This window comes from Hippoglossus stenolepis, chromosome 3 (assembly GCF_022539355.2).
Source record: "Hippoglossus stenolepis isolate QCI-W04-F060 chromosome 3, HSTE1.2, whole genome shotgun sequence".
Classification (NCBI taxonomy): domain Eukaryota; kingdom Metazoa; phylum Chordata; class Actinopteri; order Pleuronectiformes; family Pleuronectidae; genus Hippoglossus; species Hippoglossus stenolepis.
In genome coordinates this window covers 3,761,003-3,778,761 of record NC_061485.1, presented here as the reverse complement: position 1 = coordinate 3,778,761, position 17,759 = coordinate 3,761,003, and the positions used below count along the sequence as shown (strand labels likewise).

The 17,759-nt window shown below is 43.3% G+C and overlaps 1 protein-coding gene across 1 annotated transcript in view; it reads right to left on the bottom strand.

The window, feature by feature from the left end:
* grip2b (glutamate receptor interacting protein 2b) overlaps positions 1-17,759 on the bottom strand; it is a 202,560-nt gene that overhangs the window by 15,268 nt on the left and 169,533 nt on the right. Inside the window, 11 exon segments of the mRNA XM_035152981.2 lie at positions 4,333-4,375; positions 4,378-4,518; positions 4,626-4,778; positions 4,963-5,118; positions 9,055-9,224; positions 10,119-10,266; positions 10,672-10,817; positions 13,527-13,602; positions 14,377-14,463; positions 15,008-15,153; positions 15,352-15,487. Coding sequence (XP_035008872.2) covers positions 4,333-4,375; positions 4,378-4,518; positions 4,626-4,778; positions 4,963-5,118; positions 9,055-9,224; positions 10,119-10,266; positions 10,672-10,817; positions 13,527-13,602; positions 14,377-14,463; positions 15,008-15,153; positions 15,352-15,487 — 1,402 coding nt within the window.

Sequence of the window (17,759 nt, the reverse complement as noted above, 5' to 3'; positions counted from 1 at the left end):
TATTAGATTTTAATTCTCTGGCTTTATTGTGATTAGATTTGAGCTGATATCCCTGCAGGGATCCCTCCAGTAAAAAAAAAGACATTTGGAAAAGTAAAGGTTTAGTAAAACTCTGAGATGGATACAAGAAGAAAGAGCCTCTCAGGGTTTCAGTCTGAATAACTGGAAGTTTTCCAGAAACATCAGCACAGCGACAGCAGCTGCTGTCACCTGCGTGTACGTCTCCACTCGTGTGTTCGCACCCTGTCACTGTTTGTGTCTGTTCAGAAACGATCACCCGCAGGTCGAAAAACGCTTCTGAGAGGGAACGAAGACAAATCAAAAATGGAGACGTACTAATTGTCACATCAGCGAACCTGGGATGTCTCTTGTTTCCAGACAGCTCCCACAGACTCCCTGCTGTGCCACACATCACCACTGTAATATATTTAGCTGCTGTATTTGGGATTTTGAAGATTTCTCTTCTCAAAACATCCACCGTTTGGAAACCCCCCCACCCTCCGGATCCTCGCCTCGTACATCAGTGCAGGAGTGAGGAACGTAAAACACATTAGCGCCGCCTATTAGAGTCATGAATCATGTAAATACCTTCTACCTGGTAAGAAATGAAGGTATTTTATGAGGGATGCTGGCCTGTGAAGCCTCTCGTAGAAAAGCACTTTGATTTCTGCACCACTGGTTTCAGAAATCAAACCGACAACCTCTCAGCTGCTTCACGAACCAAATGAAGACTCATTACAAACACAACTGAGACATTTCCCTCTGAGACCTGGTGTTAACATCCGTGGTGAGCGATCCAATCACAAGTGTTCAGCACTTAGTTCAGGTCTGAACGCACTCAAATGCAAGATTTGATCCCTGAACCACGTCCCTGAGGCGTCTGGGAGGCGAGTGGCCACGTCCTTCACACCCTGCAAACGCTTCGTCCCCCTGGGCCACATGTGAAGGACGGTCTCTGCTGCTGACGTCCTCTGAGCCGCTACAGTTTCACAACTAATCAACATTACCTTTAAAAAAACATGTTTTTATGCTTCTCAGTGTCCATTTGTTGATTTGTTGGGTCTGAACACAGCGTCCACTTCTTCACCAAGGCCAAACAATCCTACACACACAGGCCTGGTTCTCATAGTTTGTCATAACACGTATATAACACCTTCCTGTTCTTCTATTGATTTCAATCTGACTGATAAGATCCCTTAAACCCATATAATACTAATACTACTACTAATACTACTATTAATACTAATACTACTACTACTACTAATCATAATAATCATAATAATCATAATAATCATAACACATCTTCATAATGTTGCTGGATCTCAGGTGTTTACTGACATGTTTCTTAGTTTTCATTGATCCTACATTTCAATCTGGAAAATATCCAGATATCTGTATAATAAGGCATTGGTTTCATTGCAGGTCACGTTTCACTACCTTGGTGTTGCAGAGATGTTTGTGTCTCATATATATAAAGTATCGACCATATAGAGGCAGGTCCGACTCTAAAGGTTAGTCCAGCTCAAAGTGCTTCACGAATAACTGATGAGCCGAAAATACCACAAAACAAATACAAATGCTGACGATGAAAAAAAGAGAAGTAAGACAGATGTTGAAGGTTATAACAGCTGTGAATAATGAGAGAAAAGGGATAAAAACATGTGATGATAATAATATTAGCAGACAGGATGTGTGGGCGGGGGGTGGGTGTAGAAGCCCTGCAAGTCACTCGGTTCCTGCACTGTCACCAGTTTCCCTGACAGGAATCAGCTGCTTCAGTCGGAAACACACTGTGAACTTTGTGGAGCGTCGTCTACAGCTGGTGCTTCACTGCTAATGTCTTCTTGTAAATTCGGCCGTAAAAGTGAGAAGTCAGGCGTCACTTGTTTCAGGAAATATCCATCGTCCGACAGCTGTTTGGTTATTAGCTGTTCGCTGCTCTGCTTCTCTCCTCGTGCAGTAGATACTTGGACGTATTGATATTTGACCTCCTACTTCAATCACACTTTATATTGTCAGTCATAAAATATTAAGTGCATTGCTCGCAGGCTAATGATACAAATAGTGTACGATGTTGAAAAGGCAAAATCGTACTTAATACTGGTGAATTTAAACCATCTTTACTCACTCGGTTCTGTTTGAGGACGTTTTCTTGGCTAAAAGTTTGAATGCAGTTCAATTTGTCCATTTTGTTTTTACTGTAATATTTATAGTAATACTACCAGTTATAAGTAAAATGAATGTTCTCGTCATTCAAATACATTGACGCAGGTGAAGACTTGAACCAAACCTGCAGCTGCTTCCTCTTCCTCTTCTTCTTCTTCTTCTATTGTTTAATGCTGTCTCTACTTCCTGTGATTGGTCCAGAAGTCCAAACTATCCCAAAAGGTTTTCACTTTGCAAACAAACCAAACCATGGCTCAGTTTGATCCGGACCCAGAACGTCTCTTCTGGTCGGACTGAACTTTGGTGCGTTGGTCTGGACGTGGTCTGAGGAACCTTTCCTGATATTTACTTTCCGACTAAACTGAAAACTCTGAAAGTCTGAACCAAACAATGTGTGAACGTGTCCTTAGTCTTATCTCACTGCATCGTTTCATTAGCGGACAAATGCAGGAACTAAATAAACCTTTTCTTATATTTCTGTAGGTGGAACTTTATTCATCCATATTCATTCAACCTCAAATCAGTGAATTCTCCAACAAATACAAAACATAACTACTTGTAAAGCCAAATACAACAGATGAGTTCAGACTCCACGTTGCACATTTTCTATTCAACACCAGTCGTGAATAATAAACTGTTAAAACTATAAAAGATCATATTGGCAGAGGAACTTCCTGCAGCACTGATGCAGGATGATTACAGACTAAAGCGTTAAAAGCCGACGTCCTCGCTGGCCACGGCTGCACAGGACTTAAAGATGGATTTAGAGACGATAAGCTGGGGTTAAATATAATTCAGGGTGTGAGGGGGTTTGTTTGGATTCACCCCGACAGGCACAGAGGAAGGTACTTATCGATCTGTGTGACGTGGGCGAGGGGAAGCAGCTAATTAGTGTTGTTAGCGTGGGCACTAATGGAGAGAGGGAGGCCTCGGGTGCAGAAACACACTCAGCACTTAGAGAAGCTGCTAATACCATGACAACGCTGATCTGCACCAAACACACACACACACACACACACACACACACACACACACACACACACACACACAGATATATATAGACACACACATATGATGCAAACACAACTGAGAATTAATATAGAGAAACACTGAAGAACAAACAGCGGATTGGGAATACACAAACACGCACACACACACACACACACACACACACACACACACACACACACACACAGATGGATATTTTGTAAAATCACCTCCCACACTCGTGTGTATAAAATGCTTCAATATGTTTAAACACACACACACACACACAGACAGACACACACAGACAACCCCACCATCAGTCTCTCACAAACACACAAGCCCACACATTCAAACAAAAAACACAAACACACACACACACACACACACACAGGAAAAGCTAAGTAAAGCAGCACAAAAATGTCTGCTCACAAAAAAACACACAAAGCCACTAGAAAAGTTGTACAACAACATCTGTGTTTCACAGGTTCAACAATTTGTTCCAACCTTTGAAACTACATGCTGCTGAACTGCACTTTAAAGTTGTTCAAATAACCTGATTCACTTTGATGCTGATACAAAAAAAACACTAAAACAAAATCTCTGTATTGTGAGAATGTTTTACAGAGTGTATACGTGTTTATTTTCTATTTACTTGAGTTTAATATTCAGAATAACTGTTGCATTTGTTCGTGTGGTATTGATCTTGAACAAACAAGATGTTTTTGGGGTTGTGTTGTTAAAATAACTATAATTGTTACATCAAAATCAAATCTTCATACAATTGAAATTATACACCGCAAACAAATGATTTATTTTCTGTCCCATGTTTTATAATTAAATCGGCCGCATCCTCTCTTGGAGTGAAAGCCAAGACTTTTAATAAAAGATTAAAAATAAAGATTTTTCAAGACAAACTTAAAAAAATACGAACGTTTTATTAAATATAACCAGATAAAAATGAAACATGGCCGAGCAACGGGTGGATCCTTCCTGGGCTGATGTACATGGTAGCTAACGCTGCAGCGCTAAGGGAGGAAACCCTCCGTAGATCAGACTACATGAAGCTCGTCAGACCTCTGAAGGAAGCAGCCCCTGAAACAGCTTGTGTGTGTGTGTGTGTGTGTGTGTGTGTGTGTGTGTGTGTGTGTGTGTGTGTGTGTGTGTGTGTGTGATCCTCACCTCTCTGCAGAGCTGTCGGGCTCGATGAATCGGATGAGCGGGGTGCAGACAGTGTTTCAGTGGCGAATATTCCCCCCTGCAGCTGGACACCGAAGCCGTTGAGCGGGTCGCCCATTAGAACCACCTCGCTGGTCTCCACGTGAACAACCTGACCCCCCGGACCCACCGAGCTGGACGCCAGGGACACTAAACACACACAGACACACACAGACACACACAGGGACACTTGTGTGAGTTGGACGTTTCCAGGATCAGTTTCCCTGCCGACAGACCCACAGGTGAACGGATCTTACAGGAGCTTTTGTGCTCTTTCTTTCTCTGCCGTCGTTTGAGCAGCGAGTTGCGTGGACTCATGGGAACCGAGGGCCGGGGCAAGGTGCTGGAGCTCTGGCTGCTGGGGCCGGACGTGGTCGTAGAGCCGGGAGAGAAACTGGCAGATACCAGAGCTGCAAAAAAAGAGAGAGGTGATGTCCAAATATTCCCATAATGCATTGCATGGGAAAAGGGACAGGGACTGAAGAACTAATTAAAACAGAGGCAAGACAATGAGTAACATCAGGTGGGAGGGAAAGTAAACAGGAGCAATCACATACATATTAAAAATAAGAAGTAACGAAATCGTGTTCTTACATTTGCAGTAGTCGAGGCTGTTGATGGTGTTGTTGTTGGAGGCGGTCCACGACTTGTTGAGGGTGGAGCTTGTGTTGCAGAGGGTGGAGTTTAGAGGGTGACAGTAGTTCACACAGGGGTCCCAGGAGTGGGGGTGGTCCGACTTTTGAACCTTCACTGGAACACACACACGATTGTGTTACTGGTGAGAACACAGGGGCCGGCGTCCATCTTCTATCGAACCATAAAACTTAACCCCCCCTCACATCTGCACGCGTAAGATTAAAACTTCTCAGACTCTCAGCTGAGAAAACGTTCTGGATGTAAAGTTGTTGCAGTTTGTTGCTTTAACACACGGTTATCTGCACATTCTGTTTTCTTACAGCAAATCATTTGGCCTTAATTTGTTCCATTGTAAACGAATCAGAGCTACAAAATGCAAATTCTGATTAAAAACACAGAGACGCTGGTGGAAACGTTTCCTCAGGGAAGAGCCTCAATCTGGGAGAAGTTCCCGCTGTGAGCATCAGCCGACGATCGTGGCTAAAGTCTGACAACCTCCACAGGATGGGAAAAGTTGTCGTGTTTACATTGTTGTATTTTGAGGAAAATGATCGTACGTGAGCAGAGTAGGAATGAGAAGCTCAATATCGACGTTTCGAAGCTGTGTCGTCATAACAGAAACAGAAACGATGCTTTTCGAGGCACAAGGCTCTTATTTTGAAACACGAGACAGGAAGGACTATTTGCGTTATATTTATCGTACATCATGCATTATTGATCAGGGGGCAAAATTATCGTACATCTGGAAACACTGGTTCCTCACCACACAGACACTTATCTAAACCCTGAAGTCGATCCTAAGCTGCCTCGTGCTGCCACATCTACCCCACACAGCTTTTGTTTCCCTCGACACGTCGGCCGTCTTATATAAACCGATCTGTTGGCGGGAGGTCTGCGGGGCTTAAGTGCCGGGCAGCTTCGGAGCGAGATCTGAGGAATGTGAAAATGTTTTCTCGTCTAATCCTCCCCCAGAGTAACAATAAAGTCGTTAAGTCCAGCGAAGCGCCGCCGAGACAGATCAGCTGACAAGGAAGGGGCTGCAGTAAAACAGAGAGATGCAGGAGGGGAAGATATAAGGCAGCCTCACCTGTGATCGTTCACACACCTCACACACACACACGAGGCAGGAAGTGTGTGTTCACGAAGCCACACTGATTTAAGCTGCAATAACAATGACACAAATCAAAGTGGCACACCCACATGCACACACACACACACACACACACACACACACACACACACACACACACCGCAAACTGCAAATTGCAAATTGCAAAACCTTTAATCAGAGCGTCTATTAATAAAGCGGTGGCAAGCTGGCCACAAGGTCTGCTGCAAGGCCATCAGTTTCCTAATGAGCTGCGTTCACTTCCCAAGACACACGCACACACACACACACATACTGTACACACACACACACACACACAAACAGCACACACACACACACACAAACACACCCAGACACACAGTTGCACAGTCATGATTAGAAGGGAGGAATGAATTTGGCTTCGTAGAGACAAATGAAGGAGATACGAGATGAGATTGTGACCTTTCCAGTGTGTGTGTGTGTGTGTGTGTGTGTGTGTGTGTGTGTGCGTGTGTGTGTGTGTGTGTTACCATCTCTAACTTCAAGGACTTTCTTAAAATTAACTTTGTAGTTTTTTCTTTTTACCACTTCAAACTAGACTAAAAGAAGAATAGAAGGGTGGGAGGGAGAAAGAAGAGGAACAGATAAAACGGGAGACAAGAGGAGAAAGGAGGGATGTTTGAGGGGAGGAGATCTGTATATTAGAGGAGAGGAAGAGAGGGAGAGAGGGAGAGAGGAGGAGGAGGTAAAAGGCCGAGAGCAGCTTCCGACGCCTATAAGAGAGGTGTAATGACTTTAATGAAATACCAGCCTGCCGCTGTCACTCTATCTCTCCACTTCTCTTTTTAACTTTCCCTCGCTCCGTCCTTTTCGTGCTGAGCCAAAACTGCCACCCCACACAAATTCTAAAGGAAGTGGCCCGAGGTTTCGGTCTAATTAAAAAAATCTAGAATCCCTCGTCTTTATTCTCCGTCTCTTTCAGCCTTCTCCTTAATCCTGTCGTTCTCATCCTCTCTTCGTTTGTCTAATTAGGTCAAAGAAAAATGCAAAAAAAATAAAAAGACAGAGAAATCAGTTTGTCTTACTTATGTTAAAGGATTAATAATAGCTGCTTTATCGCAGGTCCTACATGTGTGTGTTCCTGTGTGTGTGTGTGTGTGTGTGTGTCCTTAAGCCGTGAGGCATTAACCCTGGATAATAAAACAGCCGTCGGCATCAGCGTCCCTCCTGTAAATCCACTGGCACTAATTCTCCTGCAGAGGAGAAGTCGTCGCTCGGCCGTGGGTGCAGAAAAACCCGACGTCAGCTAATTAAGCACCAAGTCGCCGCTGCAGCCCAAATATTCCTCAATCTGCGTTCGGCTTCGTGAGAAGGAGCGAACAACGACATCAGGCTCAGTGGGATTATTTTCTTTTCACATGGGCGACTTAATTGGGGCAAAAAAACTCCAACGTTAACCTGGTTGCCATTTTGATTTGCTCTAATTTGGGGCCATGGTTATCCAGTGTGACAGCAGAGGAAGAGGTGATGGCATGAAGACTTAAAGTGATGCTATATGACCTCTAGCTCTATTATGCTGATGACTGCAAACGCTGCCAGCTGAAGGTATGAATAATAAAGTATAAAGTACCTTTACTCCAAGGCCCAACACTTGGATTCAATCAAGCTGCACCAACTTACACACACTCAGAGATTTTAGTCCCCTGAAGGTGTCAGATCCATGAATTATTCCCTGAGAAATCAGGAGAAATGTCTGAAATCTTGGATCTGCCCTTTGATCCAGATGTAAAATGTAATGGGCGCTTCCCTGACTTCTAACAAATCCTTCCAGCCAAGTTCTGTGTGATCTTGGTTAATAACAAACCAAAGACTGGGGTGAAAAAACAAACTTCTTGGCGGAGTCGGAAAACACACGAAGCCAGAAGAGCCTGAACTCATGGAACAAGATTATCCTGGATCTGCTCATTGAAAGAATTTCAAAATCACGCCTGACTTTAATTTTAATTTTTGTCGAATCCAGTTATTTCTTTATGTAGCATACAATATGGAACTTTGGCCACTAGGGGTCTCACAATCAAAACAACAACCAAAGACCTAGTTGGATGACGTTGTGAAGCAGAGGGGATCATGGGAGTTGTTGTCTTCACCACGTTTGCCGATGAAAATCTACCTGACACGACTTCACGGATAATGACTTCAAGTTTTATTCATATACACGGAAAAAACTATCGACTGGTTAAACCCCGGAAGTTAGAGCAGAGACAGGAAAAGCCACGGGTAAAGCCAATATGACGCAGTTGGATTTGAACATTGTTGGAAACATTTTGGTTAATGTAAGAACACAAGTCGAGTCCAGTCGTTCTCAGACTTTTTCCAATAAAGAATTGTTACATATCGTATTTGAAAGTCAAGATCAGTCGATTTAAGGTCAAAGGTCTAATTCAAGATGTGTCCAACACCCAGTTTATAACCAGGGGCCGTGATGAAAAGTGCACATGAACAAACCTAAAACACTAAAACATCCCAGATGTAAAAAGCAGTTCTTCTCCACAAAGCCCACGGGCAGAGATCAGGTGAGATTATCTGAATAATGTAAGTTTTTAAAATAAGTTCGGTGACTCACAAATTCGATTCATTTCCATGTAAGTGGCACTATAATGTGTCCGGGGCATTTTTAAAGATAAACAGTTTCGTACAATTGAAATAATCTTGTATCTGTATGTGCATATATCAGCGTTTTTAGGGATTTAAAGGCCCATTGTGACCCAGAGTGACGTCAAACAGAGGGAAATCTTTATGGCGTCTGTTAAATTAATGACTGAGAAGATGAGTTTTCACACAAACTGCATCGAGTGGGTTCAAAGAGCAGTAATAAAATGCAAATGTGGCTTCAAGTGACCTGCTCCATCTGTCTCATGCGTCCGTCTGTGCAAATGAAGGTAAACCATTTAAACTGCATCCACCTGTGTCGTGCTGTTTCCCAGCGAGCCTGGTTTGATGGGACGGGATCATTTCCAGTTTGACCAGTTCCGTGGTGCTGGCTATGAGCTGCGTCGCCTCCAGGACCGTGCAGTGCTCGGTCGACGTCCCGTCTATGGACAGCAGGTGATCCCCAGCATGCAACGCTCCACATCTGTAGAGGAAGACGAACGGAAACACTTGTTTATGTCCGTCGAGGCTACGAAGGTTCGCCCGACCAGCTCGGATCAGCAAGCTGGTGCCGCTGCTCTGTACCCGGTGGACAAAACCCTGGATATGAATAAAGCTGAATGTGGAGACCATGTGGGGATGAGCAGGGACACGACCTGGACACAGTCAAACCGTTCAGTCCACTGAGGTCATTTTGGGTCTCGTGTATATTTTAGAGCCAGACTGAGGCCCGGGGCAAAATCCTGTCTCCTACTGTCTGCGTGAGTTACAGGCCTGAGTGTGTGTGTGTGTCTGTGTGTGTGTGTGTGTGTGTGTGTGTGTGTGTGTGTGTGTGTGTGTGTGTGTGTGTGTGTGTGTGTCTGTGTCTGTGTTAGAGACAGAATATATACTGTGCATAAACACCCACTCGCTGTACATCTGTAACCCAAGGACGATTACCACATGGGAAAAGAGGTCACGTGCCCTGGAGCAGCTGACGACCCATCGGCCTGAAGACACATTACTAAGTTCTCTCTATTTTAGTTTTTCTAAACATTACAGTAAATGTGATTATGAAAATTAGCAGATTAAATCACGTGATGTTATAACAACGACTTTGCATTGAGACTGTATCTGATGCTTCCTGTCAGCAAATGTTCACACAGCGATAAACTTACATGATCAATGAAAACACTTTTCACAAATTCCTGGTTTGGTCCAAAAGAGTTTAGCCTAAACCGAATTATCAGGAAATGTCGAACTTCCACCTCCAAAATCTTTTACCTCCACAGATTAAGTGTATTCACATGCAGATTACATTGTGTGTGTGTGTGTGTGTGTGTGTGTGTGTGTGTGTGTGTGTGTGTGTGTGTGTGTGTGTGTGTGTGTGTGTGTTCACCTGTCCACCACGCTGCCATGCTTCACCCGGTCGATGACAATGACCTGCTTGTTCCGGTGATTGGCCGACGTCAGCGTGATTCCCAGAGTTGCTCCTGGCGACTTCACAATTTCCACCAACAGCGGACCGGAGGCGTTCGTTACCGTGTCTGGAGAAAGAAAAGAAAACAATAAGATTTTACATTTTACTGATTTTATATTTTTGCCGGGAGCTGACGCTCACGTGCAGATGAAGTGATTTCAGTCTCTAAAACAACAACAGTCCAGCAGCTGAGCTGGAGGCAGATGTGCCCTCGAGAGGATCAATCACCTGATGACCAGAGATTTTTAACATTGGATTGTTGGAGAGTTACATTGAACCGATTTCTCCAGAACAAAGTCAGAGCTGCGCCTGAGGCGGAGGGAAATGTCAACACATCAACTAAACAACCCGTTTTTTTTAAATGTCAGTGGCATTTTAGAAAAGTCTAAAAGCTTTTACCCCTGAGCTCTGTGTGCTTGTGTGTGTGTCTGTGTGTGTAGCTGTGTATGTGTGTGTGTGTGCGGCCTCTCACCCATGATGGTGACGTCGTACTCTATCTGGAACAGGGCTTCCTGTCCGCACTGGGCCAACACGATGAGGGCGTCGCTGTGGTTGGCGTTGTGCAGCGGGACGCCGTCCACACTGAGGAGACGATCACCGGGACGCAACGTGCCCTCTCTGGAAACACACACACACACAGACACACAGACACACACGCACACGCACACACAAGACAGTGATGAACTTCAAAGACTATAGAAGATAATTCACAGCCAAAGAAACCACCCAAGAAGGAAATCAACCATTATTCTCTTTCAGTTTCCTTTTTGTCACCTCTCCCTCCTTCAGTCACTAAGTTCCAGTTCAAATATTCGTTATTTGTATAACTGGGTACGGCCCATTGCTGCTAGAAGGTTTCCTACCCTTCCTAACTCCTTTCTTCAATCCTCAAAGCGTATTCTATACTTTGTTTTTCATCTTACGAGCCTTTTTCCTTTACTTCTCACCTCCTCTACCGTCCATGGATCTGAACTCATCATCCTCTCGTCTCCCCTCGTCTCATCTGCAGTTTCATTTCACCTCAGGTACAAACGGAGGACACTTCACAGGTGAAGCTGCTGCTTCCCAATGTTCAAACTACTGAGATGGAACCATGGATATAGTATATTTATTTGAATCTCTTCATTTCATGTGGTCTAGTGTCATTTCAATTTTCCCTTTTCTGACTAAAACACATTCACAGACTGGATACGTGATATTTAGGAGCCTCTCCGTGCTGTAGCCTATTTAAGGATATAATTTATTTCCCCTAAAAAGTGGAAATGTTAAATTGTGCATGCAGATTCCTGCGTTAGACAGCTGATAGATGCTTTATGCCTGATGCCAGGGTGTGAGTAACGCCGAGCTGTCGTCAAACCAGCCAGAAGATGTAAAGTATGACGCTAATAGCCTTGAAGCTTTTTAACAACACGATGCAAGCTAAGCCCGGTATCTCGAAAGTTTCACTGAAAAAAATTAATATCTGGAGTCAAATAAAAGTCTGATTCAAAGTTTGAGCAGACACACATGAACCAGATAAGATGAGATAAGATACTAAAGATAATCTCTCCCAGTATCATCTTGGATCGGCTCCAGTTCCTCATTTAAAGATCCAGCCCTCTACCCACAGCTCTAACTTCCGTCATAAACCGTTTAAAGGACTTGTCTTTCACAACGAGACCTGCTTCATGGTTTCCCCTTCTCAACGCGCTCCCTCTCGGTTTCACATAACGTTGCAGTGAAAGCAGTTTCATTTCCGATCCTGCGATGAAAACACCGCGGCGCTCTCGCTGTAATTTTAACTCTCAGTTGGTATAATGCTAAAAAACGTGGGCACCCCTGGGACTGTGTGGTTCTATGGATTAAGTTTTTTTCTTTCCAATTGGGAGATGAATGGGACATAAAGCAGCATGAGCATCTCATTCGCTTCCCCTGGACTGACCCACATTTTCAGGAAGATTTTCTTTAAAACGGTGTTGGATGAGCTTCGGGGCGAAATAACTCAATAGGAAGAAAGAATTTAATCTCGGTCTCGCCCCAGTCCTTCAATTTAAGTGTGAACCTGAGGAGATTTACTCCGTCTGTGTTGTTGGAATGTGTTTTAAAATAAAAAAAAATCTGCTTTGTTTGAGCTCATTTCTTGTACATTTGTAGGTAAATATATGTTTGATTGACTAATTAGGGCACATTGAATGTTAAAACTATTTTTAGAAGCTCTGGGATGAATTTTACAGTGAAACGGTCTCTTCCTTTGAAGCTCTGACGGAGCGCAGAGCTGCAACGGGAGTATAAATAGCGTCTCGCAGTTCTAAAGTCGAGCATCAACTGATTGAAGCCGCTAAGTGATCACAGCGCAGGGTTACACTTTATTTTCGTTCCAGTTTTCCTGTCGCAGCCGGAGCCACGGGAACAACTGCAGCAGCTGAAAATGGGAATTTCAGATGAGAAAGATGTTTGTGAAGTTAATGCACACGGATGAGAATTAAAGGAAATATCTGAGTAAATGGTTATTTCACCTCCAGAGCAGCTTCAGTGGGAGTTGATCCACAATATTTCTTTTATTGATAATCTCGTGCTGTCAGGCAAAGAACTGTCAAACCTGTTTTTTAAGAACTGAACATATTTTTCTTTGGGTTTTTAATCTGAATTACAACATTACGGTTCATTCTGTTGTGTTTTATAAGACACATTTTTGTTTCTTCTTAACATAGAAGGTCTTTGTTTCTGTAGATGAAGCTCTTTTCTCTAAACAAATCTTTTACAGATCTTATTCCAGATAAATAGGAAAATTCAAAAGTCATTGTTTCCTTTGCAGGAGAATATCTTATTTTGTTTTCCCATGTTAAACAGGATGAATATGTATAAATTCCCGTTTTGAATCCACAAAAGGTTGAATCACCGTCGCATCACTTAAACCGCCTCAAATCTGACATTCATATGAAAACGTTATGGATTATTGCCTCAACATGAAGGCTGAGACCGACACATGATGACAACATTAGACGGGATATGAGGTGATTCATGCCGCTGCAGCTCTGACTAACACATAACTGTAAGACACCAGTGACGGTCACAGGGAATGACACTGTTATCCTTGGGCTTTATTTGCATGAGGGCACAGACAAATCTCCCAGACCCCCGACTGCAGCTGACTGAACTGTGTGTTCGTGTCAACTCGACGGAGGCCTGTGTTCATCTGGCTTTTATTTTTACTATACATCACTTTTATTTAGGAAAAGATCGTCCTTTTAAACCTTAAAAATATCCTCTTCATCTGTACATGTGTAACCATCTGTGTGGTTCTGTGCATTAATGTGCAAGTATATACACGTGTGTGGTCAGATCTACCTGTCTGCAGGGCCTCCTGGCCTCACGTAGGTGACCACCAGGGGGCGTGATCTGTGCCAGTCCTCTTGTGTACCACCTGCAGGAAGAGAAAGGAAAGGTGGACGCACTCAAACTCTGAACTCAGATTATTAGAAACCTCCATATCCTTCTTTTAGAAATTAGAGAAACGTAATCAGCTGATCCATCAGTGAACAGATTGATTCATTTTCTAATTCCCACTCCGACGGTTTCCTCTGTGGATTCTGGAAAGAAGTCGACTAACAATTAAAAACATGGACTTTGACAAGGTTCCTGTTTTCTCTCAAACAGAGAGAAAACTTCCTCCTGACCTTAAAGAGTTAAACCTGATCAATAGATCGATGATAGATCAAAAACAGAAAAATGCTCCTGTGTTTTATTTGGCACTATTGTCAGAAACCTCAGACTGACTCGAAAGATGGACGACAGGTCTCAACTTCCTCCCGTTGTACAAAAAGAAGTCCAACATATCCCAGATACGACTGCTGCCTACTTGAGCTTTTAACATAATCTGATGTGGAACCAGCCAATCCACACCAGCCATGAGTCAGGCTCAGCTGTCAATCATGAGGTTTCATCATCAGATAAATAATTAAAACCAAACCTAACACCTGAACATTCATCAGTTTGATAAGAACGACTTAAAATGACAAAAAACATCTTAGAGAAAAAAGAGATTAAAATATGAATGAAATTACTTTTTCACTGTTATGTGCTTCGTACTTTTACGCTTTTATCTTCCTGTTTCTTTTACAAAGCAGGACAATCAATCAATAATATTCATACATTCCCTTCAATCATACAGGAGCTGGTTTATTTCACTGCTGGTTACCTCTCATCACGAAGCCGAAGCTGTTCCCCTCTTTGTGCAAACAGATGTCGATTGTCTTTGATATAACCCCTGAGGTGCTGTCTGGTGCTGGGAGATGGAGGGAGAGAGGGAGGAGAGAGGGAGGAGAGAAGGGGAGAGAGAGAGAGAGAGAGAGAGGAGGGGGAGGAAAAGAAGATGAATATTTTCTAGTTTGCTTCTGCTGCTGTTCATATTCATTGAATTCTAGATGCCGATGGAGGTTGTCAAATTAAAATACAAATACGAGCTGCGTTACTGCAGAGATGCAATAAGATCGATAGGTTTTTACCGTGCTGCACTTCATGAAACAAAGACTGAAACATTACAGACACGACTGGTTTATCGTCGTGGGGAAACTAGAACTACAGACAGGAAGGTGTTGCATTGCACTGTTTTTCCTTTAGCAGCAACTCTATGCATCATGATCCCGGCTGAACTGACATAAATCAGCCGGCTGCATTTCATTCACCCCAGAGTCCAGGGAACTGGGTTCACACTTGGACGATTTGGTGTCACGGGTTTTATATCCAGAGCCAAAGTTCAGAGCCAAAGCTGAAACAACTTCTACTGGAACTAACTGCCTCCGACCTGAAACCCTCCAGTGGTCACGTACCTGTAGGGGGCAGCTCGTACTCCACCTCCAGCAGAACCCTCTCCCCGACGTTCTTCAACAAGCTGATGATCTCCTCGTGCCGCAGCTTGGTCAGATTGATGCCGTTCACCGACTTGATGTAGTCACCAACGTTCAGCTGGTCGCTCCTGAGCGGGACAGGACACACGTCAAGAGAATGGAAGTGTGTGTATCAGGTGTTTTATAACAATGTTTTACTTCAAGGAGCAGTTTGTCTTCTTCACTCCTGAGTATTTCATTACATTTGAGGGATTTAACAGGGCCACTCTAAATATAATGCCTAATAAAGAAATAATAATCTCTGGCGGTGCCTGGGGTTCAATCACCTGGCCGCCAGCCCCCCAGGCCGTAGGTTCGATACCCGCGGTTTCCCATCCTTGTCGGTTCCTCCTGAGATGGTGAGGCCGAGTGTGCTGCCTTCTTTCTTCACCAGCTCCACCATGGTCACCCCCCGCAGAGCTTCTAACCAAAAACACACACACACATAAAGACGAATATACACACACACACACACACACACACACAAACACAAAACAGGCCGAAGAGGAGGACGAAGGACACACACAGGAAATACAGCAGAGAGAGAAGTGGTTAGAGGCGGCCCTCTCTCCACCCTGATGCCTGGATTAAAGCGAGATACAAGGAAGATAAACTAAAAGACGTCTGTCGCCGTGTGTCCTTGAGTGAGACACTGATCCTTCATCTGCTCAGTGAGGGACAATCTGCTGAAATGACTGAAACGTAAAAGTGAAGGTCAGAGAAGATAAACATCCGTTAATTAGAAGTATGAAAGCCTCCGTGTTTCTCTACGTGAGAAGTTCCTGACGGGGATGAAAAGGTTAATTTAGAGACTGAAAATATCCAGAAAAACGAGTAAAACTATTTTTAGGTTAAAAGGAGACGAGATCTTCACAGAAACGTTTCACTCACTTCAACAATCGTACACTTATATAACATCCTTGGTCAATGTAAAGTGACTTGAAATATTAAAATTGATTTGCAACTAAAAAATGTAATAAAATAAAATAAAATGAATGCAGCACAACCAGTAAAAGTATTTTTCATTCCACTCGCTCCCCTTCCTTGTACCCACAATGCAACTGGAACTCTAAAACCATATTTTCAACACTATAAATAAATAAAATCTGCATTTAAACAATCTGTTGAATAAACAAACGAATCTGAGAATCATCACGTAAACAGCCTTTAAAAACCATCATTACTGTAAAATACACATGATATAACATTTCAGGACAGGATTTAAAAAAATGCAGAATCTCGTGACTGAGGTTGAGACGACAGTGAAATCCAGTGAATCCTCTGTGGGCTGTGATAACAAGGATCAAGGAGCATCGGACCACTCCGTCTATTTCAACAGGACAAAACACTTCATGTACAATGCAACAGAATATTCCCCAAACACTCAATTAAACCACCGTACGAACAAAGGCATCGCAGCGTTTTCTATTAACCGCGGCTTCTCTCAGACTGAGGTAAACAACTTAATGGGTTGACTTGGGACTGATGCAAGTTCCGTTCACCTTCATCCTCCTGCTGCTTTGAAGTTAGTGTTCAGGATGAAAGTTCACAGAGACGAGTCAGTTGTGTGTGTGTGTGTGTGTGTGTGTGTGTGTGTGTGTGTGTGTGTGTGTGTGTGTGTGCACAGGTTTCACAGATCTCCACAGCTCAACCTGATCAGGTCCACATCTGCACCAAGGCTCCAAACGCCCAGCTGTTAGAACTATGGCGAGGGGCTACTGGAGGTTAGAGGAAGTTATAACTTCTACAAATCAGCAAATATAGTAAATATTGCCCTGCAGGGATTCACTTTACTTATAATGACACATGTAAGAATGTTTAACTTCATGAGAAGGAGAAAGGTTTTCCTCTGGAGTAGCTGAGAAACTTCAAGGAAGCCGTGATCCCCAGCACAGATAAAATAAAGCATTTGATCTGCTACTGCATTATCTTTATGTTTATCATTAGCATTTATAAAAACAGGAGCTACACTGATCTCTCATTGGTCCCCAACCCCGAGCTGTGGTGTGATGGATGGTGATTAGGTAAATCCTCCAGGCAACACTCAGGATCAGTGAGGTGCTTCACAACATACTTATCTGGTGGGTGATAAACACACGCCAAACACGCACACGCACACACACACACACACACACACACACACACACACACACACACACACACACACACACACACACACACACACCTTATCAGAAATGCACTCATTCATTAATTAGTCCTCGTGCTGCTCACATTTGCATAAAAGCATCAGAGCTTTTACAGACGCGTCCCGATGCAGTGAAATACACCTGAAATGAAACCCTCACAACATGATGCAGAGGCGACCATGTTGGAATTCCCGTGCATTTTATACATATCGTTTATTTTACAACTTTGCATTTTATTTGCTAGTTCATCTCGGCACCCTGGATATAATAAAGTTATAAGAATAATTATACCTTCAGGACTATAATTCAATGAAAGAGGTTAAAATTAATTATTTATATAATGGAAGCAGAGAACTGTGGAGACGTCTTTTACAAGTTGACCCATCATGTGGCAAAACAGCCTCTGCCTACATACATTCAGACGTGCAGCACATGCATGATAATATTACATATCCAACAATTAGCAAGAAGGAAAGGGCAACAGTGAGACGGATAAAGAGGACGAGGGGGATTTGTTTTAGCAAAGAAAAAAGAAAGAAATGAAGAAG